Below are 8,056 nucleotides of genomic sequence, written 5' to 3' on the forward strand. Positions count from 1 at the left end.
GAAGCCAGCTGAACCTCTGCCCTCTCTCTCTCCTTCCTCTGCTTCTTTGACTTTCCCTCTTTTCCTTAATCACTTACTTCTTTCTCCCAGTGGACTTAGGCCACTTTGTCCTCCACCCCCACTTTAGCACATTGCCTACTCTTTCTTCCTTCTACATCGCTCTCTTCTCCCCCTTCTCTCGGTGTCACGCTCCCTCCTAGTTCTGTGCGTCTACAAACTTTTGAACAGAATACTGGCCTCAGCAAACAAGTCCTCCAGCTCCTCCTGCTGCTCCTGCTCGTTCCTGCGGCTTCTCCTCAGACACGAACGCCACACGGTGATGCCTCTTGGGTTGTGACTCCAGCGCAGAAACTTGGAGAAGCCCTTTGCCCGCCGTCCTACTTGGCAACAAACCCTCTCCTAGCGGCGGTAAGAGTTCAATGGTAAGGGGGGAAAAATCTTACCAAACCAAACGGCTCACCTGACTGCTGATTCTTTCGCCAGCATGGGGGTACGAATTAGCTTTCCTTCGTACCAGGTCTGGCGAGTTATTGGGCACTGGATATATATATATATATATATATATATATATATATATATATATATATATATATACACACACACACACACGTGTATATATATGTATATATATACATATATATATATATAAATAATTATTCCCCCCCCTAACTACGTATAGCAAGAGGGAAGTGGCAGGGTGTGCGAAGTCTGTCACTAAGCGGTATTCAATACCGGGAGCCGGGGCTTTGTTCCGTCCCTCCCCCAGCTCCGGGAGTTTCTTGGGGTTGGCGCTTGGAAGGCCAGGGGCGTTCTGACGGCTGTGTGCCCTCTTTCCCGTTCTGCGCAGAATGACCATGTGTAGCGGAGCAAGGCTAGCCCTGTTGGTCTACGGGATAATAATGCACAGCAGCGTCTACTGCTCACCTGCCGCGGCTGGGCTCCGGTTCCCTGGTATCAGGTAGGTGTTGGCTACCCGGGCTGAATTGAGGCTGGGGCTTCCATTCCCCTGACATTCCCTGTGGTCGTCCTTCTGCAGTTCCTCAGTCCCGGCTACGACCATCTCCCCATGCGCCCCAGAGCGCCGCCGCCAGCCTGGGTAGGGCCGCGGGACCCTGGCCCCGGCTCAGTCCCAGGGCCGGGCAGGCTCCACTTCGGCTCGGCGTTCCTCTCTCAGCCAGCGGCAGCTTAGGGGCCCCGGTAGAGCGAGTGAGCTTCAACCGGCTGGAGAAACCTACTCTCCTCCAGCCCCGCCCGCGGGAGGGGGGCAGGGCAGATCCCCGAGCTTGACTTCTTTTCCCTATTCTCAGCTGGAGTTAGAACTTTGGCTCCTAGAGCCAGGTTGGGGGGTTGGGCTTTATGCGCCCAGAGACTTTGCTTTGTTACAGCTTGTTCTGGACTGTCGCGGAGGGTTCTCCCTCACCTCAATCAAATTCTTTCCCCTGGGAGAGCTTTCTCTAAAGTGATACATTTTCCAACTGCATTCTGAGTCTCAGGCTGTCCTGGGGAGGTGGAGTGTGGGCTGAGTATGGTTGAGGAAAAGCTGTTTGAAAGAAGGAAAAACAGGAATGAGTCTGAGAGGGAGGAGGAGAAATGGATGCAAGGAAGAAGAGAAAGCAAGCAGGCAGGCAGAACCAGGACAGCCCTGTCCGCCTCCGGCGGAGTAACCCTGGCATTTTTCTTAATCCTGGTTTCTAATCGGTCGGGTTCCTTGCCTCAACCCGAGTCCCCGGCGGGTCAGACGGAGAGTGGGAGCTAGCTTTGCAGCACTGCATCCACAACCCGCAGCGCACCCGGCTCCAGACAAGGAGGAGCGCGAGTTTCGCCTACAAAGCTGCTTCTCCGAGCCGCACCCGAGAACTCGCCCTAGGGGCCACTGACCATTGATATGGACCAAGAGATGGGTTCTGTCCTTAGCATTAGGACGCCAGCATCTGGGTACAGGGCAGGAGTGAAAGTGGCCAGAGAGACCCGGTCAGCTAGGCAGAGGCGCGTCACCTGGGAAGGGCTGCGTTTGGAGCCGGCTAAGGGATGTGCCAGCCTTTACCTCTCTCCAGGGATGAAGAAAAGGCGAGCGGAGTAACGAAATGTCTCTCTAACCTCTCCTAGAGAGCGCGACTTGTCCTGGCCACTTTCCGAGTCTTTCAGGCGGCCTAAAGCGAGGAATTTTGTGTTTTAACCCACCTCATCCCGTCCTGTATCTAAGATAGAGGCGGTGGGCAAGGGTGACTGCGAGGCCGCTATGCCCCTACGGGCCTTCAGTCCCCCGTTGCCCCTTTCCCTGATCCCTGGGGTTGAGATGCCGTCTCATAGCCTCAGCATCGCTAACAGATTAGCTGAAACTATTTATTCAGTGGACTTAAAAGCCCTATTTCACCCCTAACTATTTTTAAAGTCCTGTGTGCCTGGCCCTTTCCCCGGGCGAGAGGCAACGGAGGGCGCGGACACGCCACAGAATGAGCCCCCGCCAAACCAACTAAGTTTCGGAGCATCTATTATTCATGTTCCTGCCAGATCCTCTCCGGCCCAAAATAGAAGCCGGTGGTTCTCCGTGACCTACATCTGCGCTGGGAAGGGCTCCCCTGGGCTCTGAGGCTGTGTGTGTGTGTGTGTGTGTGTGTGTGTGTGTGTGTGTGTGTGTGTGTGTGTGTGTGTGTGTGTGTGGGGTGGCTGCCGAAGTTGGCCGCCGCATACCCCATCCATCCACCATCTCTGTTTCGCTCCTGGTCTCCCCCACCAGGTCTTCGTGTTGGCCAGCGCCTCGACTCCTAGAGTCTTTCTCGTCCCCGCCGGTTGCCTCTTGTGCGGGGAAGCTCAGGCCCCAGGCCGGGAGCGGGGCAGGCCTTTTCGGTGGTCAGGTGTGCGCAATTCCGCGGAGACACTGGAGCTTCCCAGTACTTGTTGAGGCCGCGGCCCTGCTGGGCGACCAGTCACCCGCGAGAGGAGGGGTTGGAGAGCCGCCTCGCGGGATGGGACTCTCATTTGGATGTAGTTTCCACCCCGTTACCTCTATCCCTACCCCTGTCCGGGGAGAAGAGGCAGATCTCCGTAGGGGACCTTTAGAAAGAAGGAAAACTAGTGCGAGCCCATTTCTTTGGGTCCTCGCAGAGCCGGGGAGCGACTTGTACTGATCACTCCTTCTGTCCCCGGCGATCCTTGCAGGCCGGAGGACGAAGTTTACGACGAAGACGGAAACCCGCTGCCGGACTTCTACGACTCCGACCCGCCGGGCGTAGGGAGCCCCGCCTCCGCGCTGCGCGATGCCTACGCGCTCTACTACCCCGCCGAGAAGAGGTACCAACCGCGCGGCTTCCGCGCGCCCCGAGACTGAGGTGGTGGGAGGGGCAGGGGGGTGATCCCCCCAGCAGGTTCTTTTCATAAAAGCCCTCAAAGCTCTTTTCTCCCTTGGCTGGTTCCCACGACAGCGACGGAAAGTTAGTAGCGGGTCAGTCTGTGTGGACAGGAGGGCCGCGTGGTGACCTAAGGTTCTATGGTCAAAGAGTGGTAGTGAGTGTGCACCGCGCCGATGGGGCGCCCAGACTGCACACCTGCCATTGGAGTTGCAGGAGGAACTTCCGTTCCTGGCATTAACTCACGGGAACATCCCAAGAGAGTTATCCGCGAGTTCTGGGCCTCTGGGTTATTTCCATCAGCCTCTCGGGGTGCCCGGGACAGGGGGAAGGAGGAGGGGGACGCTGGGGTGGCCCCTTGGGGACAGAGTCAGTGACCCTGGGCGCGCTTTGCCTCCCCGTTAGAGATGTCGCGCACGGGATTCTCAACAAGGCCTACCGCAGAGTGCTCGACCAGCTGTCCGTCAGGAAATACCTGCAAACGCTCGTGGCCAAGGGCGTGGGGTAAGAGTTAGCGAAAGAGTTAACTGGCGCCTGACGGCGCGCTCGCGCGGGGGTGGATGTCGGTGCGGAGCACGCGCAGGGCGGGTGGCGTGGCTTCTTTGTCCTTGCGTGCACGTGGGCCCGAGGGTGTGTCTGCGCTGCAGGGTCTGCGGGTCAGCCTCCGGCCACTGGAGAAGATTCCCAGGAGGCACCTGAAGTTTGGCGAGAGAGCTCAGGATCCGGGAGCAGAAAGGAGAGAGCAGGAAAACCGGGGAGTTTGATCCGTTTTGAATAAGAAAAAAGAGAAACCAAACAAACCCCTCAGTCATTCAAAACCTTCCAACTTCGCGTGACGATATGCTATAATTTCCTCCAAGTTTGAACTTTTTTTTTTTTTAGCGTTACTATAAATTCAAATTGAAAGCAACAAATCCTCAAATTTGGACACTTAGGGAAACAGTTTTTGCTCGTGCCAGACGAACCCAGAGCACAGAGCTTGCGTGGAGAACCTCTCAGCAGAAGGCAACATTTTAATAAAGCCCAAGGGAAAACAGATTACATTTTTTTTGCCATGAATTATTCATGCGATGAAAAATATTGCCTACAGCCTGTCGACTTATATTATTATCACGTTTTTCAACCTAGCGTGTGGAAGGAGAAGAGAGCTCGTGTCTGACTGGGAATTACGGGGTCGTGGTAAACTCCACGGCAGCAACCGGAATGGCATTTAGGGCTCTTTGGTTATTTTCTCTGTATGTGAGGAGTGAGAAGAACAGTTAGGACAATTCAGGGCAAACGCGCAGATGGGATGGTCTGTCTCATGGGGACAGGTTAGGCTTAAATCGTGTGCCCTTGGCCCGGACCTCGTCCTGGGTCCCTCGGTAAGGACTTAGTACCAAGAAATTTTCCGTGGCGAGGGAGGGGTGAGGAGTTTCTGTCGCAGCCCTCCCTCCCGGCTCTTAACTGGCAGAGGAAGGTGGCGCGCTGCGCAGTGAGCGCCCCTGCCCTCGCCGCAGGCTCCTGAGTTGGGTGGGGCCCGCCTGCTCCTCGCAGCTATTGAATCTGTGTCTCCCGCCCCGCAACCCTCTTCCGACCCTTTTACTTGCAGTGGGAACCTAGGCGACGGCGGGGAGGATGACTCAGAGCCGCTCTCCAAGCGTCACTCGGACGGAATCTTCACTGACAGCTACAGCCGCTACCGGAAACAAATGGCTGTCAAGAAATACTTGGCAGCTGTCCTAGGGAAAAGGTATAAACAAAGGGTTAAAAACAAAGGACGTCGAATAGCGTATTTGTAGCGATGAGTTACTAGCTACCCTGTGTATACAACCCTGACACAATGAAAAGTCATTTTCCCAACTAACTGAACAGTCATTGCTCATGTGTTCCATTCAAACATGTATTTATGTATGAAGTAAAGCCATTAAATGAATATTTTGATAATAATAGTTTTTCTTTTTACAAAGCACTAGAGAATGCACAGATATACTTTGTGGACCAATTATTGATATATATTATAAATATATATATTTAAGAATATATATAAGTATAATAGAGAGCAGTTCATATAAAGTATGCACAAGGATTGAAAATTTGCCTGAGCTGTTTATGTTTTTATATAAAATAAATAGAAAAATAGACAATCATTGTTTTGAATATTACTCCTATTTTTGTAAACTGGAATTAAAAGGATAGTATTTTTATCCACGACAGACCTGAAGATATTAATACCGACCATTTGCTACTGTACATAAAAAATGATGTCCTGCTCCAGGGAGATTTTGAGGTAATGATTTGGGATAATTGCTGTAGGGCATTCTTTTCCAGTGAGTCTCTAGGGCAGGCTGCTTCAGCCCCAGCCCAACTCAACTAGGCACTGTCCCCCTCCTGGGTGACGATTCTAATATTCCTGCTTTCTTTGATCCTACTTTTACGTGTATTTGTGTCTCTTCAGACTCTCAGCCCAGAAGGACATTCTTCTGCTAAAACAACAGCTCGATTTAAATTGTGCTTCTCCCCAAATTTCACACCACTCCCTGGGGGAAGAATTGGGAGATTGTACAGAGAAGGGAGGCTTGGGTAGGAAGCTCCCTTTTCTGTACTTCCAGGAAACCCACTATCCCAAGGTTAAGGCTATTGGAACAAAGTGAAAGAAGTATAGGTTTATTGGAAGAGGCAGAGCACAGGGCCGTAGGAGGAGGACCCTGGAGAGGGACTAGTTTGGGGCTGCCCCAGGTCTGGGACGCTGAGGGTAAGCCAAGTCCCCACCTTAGGTCCTCAGCCTGACTGACTTCGGGCGCTGGGTATTGGAAATAGATACAAAGTACAATGTGTTTTTCTCCAGTGCTGTCCATGCTTCTCATTTTGTGAAATGGCCAGGATCCTTCCCTTTTAACCCTGCTCTGTAGGAGCCACCCTTTTCTTTTGTGTTTTTTCTGAAGACCCCTCCTTCCCACCCTCTAGCACTGTTTAAGTACTGTTTACCATTTTTCATTCACTCTCTTAAACTTGTGAATGCGGTTTCCTTTTGTTGTTGTTGTTGTTTGATGCAAGCACTTATTGTAAAGTTTAGGAACCCCTGTGTAGTTACCACTAAGTAATTATGCACTAAATATGAACCTTTTGTTTCTTGTTTATTGAGTTTGTAGGTAAAATGTATTTTTCTACATTATGGCTTATTGCTTAGTAAAATTTATTTCATAAAACCAACCTTTGTCATATTAGAATGTGTAGTGTTCACATGTTGCTCAGTTTTACTAACTGATAAATAATTTAAACCTCGTCTTCATATGTATGAGTACTATCGTATATTTGTGGTCAAGAGTAAGGTAAGCAAGCTCCAACAGACCCCGAGAACCTCCCTTTTGTATCCTTTCTTGGCTACAGAAAGCATGTCTGTTTCCTATTAATTCCTTGAATATATCCAGTAATCTCTATAAACAAAAGAACGTTCACCCAGCAATCAGATCAAGCAACAACAGGCAAACCAGCCAAACTCCCAAATTTCAGGCACAAATTATTTTGAAAAAAACAAAAAAGAAGAAGAACAAGAAAAGATTAAACATTGGCTTGTAAGTTTAAATGACCTTTCCTTTTCGTTTACGGATTTGATCAGTATGAAGTCATAAATCAAAGAAAACAGAATTGGATTTGCATTCCCAGGCGGGATGGATGCTGCCAGGAGATCACATTGCAAACAGTAAAAGCACAGAGGCATTCGATCTATGCCTGAGTCCTGTGTACGACGGGATCAATCTTTCTTTAATTCTGCAGTCTCCTCAGGCAATGTGACATGGGACGCAGTTTGCAGCTTTAGTGCCTTTCTTCGCCTTTTAAATCGCCACGAATCACAGATGGCTATTTAGTGGCCCTACAATGCTGCAACACATCGGCTTGCATTTTAGTCTTAATTATTTGTTTCTTGGATAATGGGCAGAGTTTTCTGTATTTGTGTCAGCTGTTAGTGGTGAAATAGGGCTCTAGTTAACCTTTTATTTATGAAGTCTAATTTAGTGTTCCCGTGGCTAGTTGCAAGCATTTACAGTGATCACCTAGTTTAATCTTTTGTATATGTTTTAGAAATGCCAAGAGCCTTACTAACCTGGAGCAGATTTATGATGTAGTGATAATTACTTTAGGTAGATGATAGTCTTGAAGCTCTTATTTTGTGTGCAACTGATTATAAAAACATCTTAACCAAGTATTATTACACACATGATATCTATAACTAGGACTTTGATAACTGTTATATAAAGTGTGTAAAATTTGTATGAATAAATTTTTGTAAACAATGCAACTTCGTCTAATGTTTGGAGAAAAAAGATATGAGAAAATAACTACTTTAAAATCTCTTAAAGTATTATATTTTCTTAAGCAACCATAAGAATTTTCATGTCTGAAATATATATATATATACATATATATATTTATATATGCATCCATGTATTTTTATAAATGTACTTTAATATCTGCTTGATGGGATACTGGAGTCAACTAAAAATTTAAAGTAGCTACTCAGACGGAGATGCCTAAGAAGGTATTCAGCTCATAAATAGGCATTGATGTTTGAACATTTATAGAATGCACAGTTTAGATGAATTTCTATCCCCTAGTGTGTATATACATTTCTCAGTATTCAGAAAGTTACTATCCAGTGGTGGGACACAGTACCTTGGTATTTAGTTAGGTTTCTAAAATATCAATCTAACGTTCTTTTACAAGTAACT

At 48.8% G+C, this 8,056-nt stretch overlaps 1 protein-coding gene and 1 long non-coding RNA gene across 4 annotated transcripts; one reads left to right on the forward strand and one right to left on the reverse strand.

Moving 5' to 3' along the window:
- Positions 1–314: 314 nt before the first annotated feature.
- LOC109373405 (uncharacterized) lies at positions 315–3,116 on the reverse strand. The gene is made up of 3 exons (XR_002122223.1): positions 2,692–3,116; positions 925–2,150; positions 315–399 (listed from the first exon to the last, which is right to left on the reverse strand). It is a non-coding gene; the product is annotated as an uncharacterized LOC109373405 (long non-coding RNA).
- On the forward strand, positions 324–7,636 carry ADCYAP1 (adenylate cyclase activating polypeptide 1). Of its 3 annotated transcripts, none has more exons than XM_019627185.1 (5): positions 324–408; positions 848–958; positions 3,160–3,291; positions 3,753–3,851; positions 4,939–7,636. In XM_019627185.1, the coding sequence occupies exons 2-5, from the start codon at positions 849–851 to the stop codon at positions 5,126–5,128; spliced, it is 531 nt and encodes a 176-aa protein (XP_019482730.1). In that variant the 5' UTR covers positions 324–408; position 848; the 3' UTR covers positions 5,129–7,636. The 3 variants fall into 3 exon arrangements, with proteins under 3 accessions (XP_019482730.1, XP_019482732.1, XP_019482731.1); XM_019627187.1 differs by having other exon boundaries at positions 333–422; XM_019627186.1 differs by lacking the exon at positions 324–408 and having other exon boundaries at positions 699–958.
- Positions 7,637–8,056: the final 420 nt, after the last annotated feature.

The sequence above is a fragment of the Hipposideros armiger genome, unplaced genomic scaffold (assembly GCF_001890085.2).
Source record: "Hipposideros armiger isolate ML-2016 unplaced genomic scaffold, ASM189008v1 scaffold_720, whole genome shotgun sequence".
Taxonomy (NCBI): domain Eukaryota; kingdom Metazoa; phylum Chordata; class Mammalia; order Chiroptera; family Hipposideridae; genus Hipposideros; species Hipposideros armiger.

What these genes read in the sequence shown, in the direction of transcription:
- ADCYAP1 (XM_019627185.1), top strand. Translation starts at nt 849, where the DNA reads ATGACCATGTGTAGCGGAGCAAGGCTAGCCCTGTTGGTCTACGGGATA. An exon ending in CTCCGGTTCCCTGGTATCAG is followed by an intron (nt 959 to 3,159) that starts GTAGGTGTTGGC and finishes CGATCCTTGCAG; the next exon opens with GCCGGAGGACGAAGTTTACG. An exon ending in TACTACCCCGCCGAGAAGAG is followed by an intron (nt 3,292 to 3,752) that starts GTACCAACCGCG and finishes CCTCCCCGTTAG; the next exon opens with AGATGTCGCGCACGGGATTC.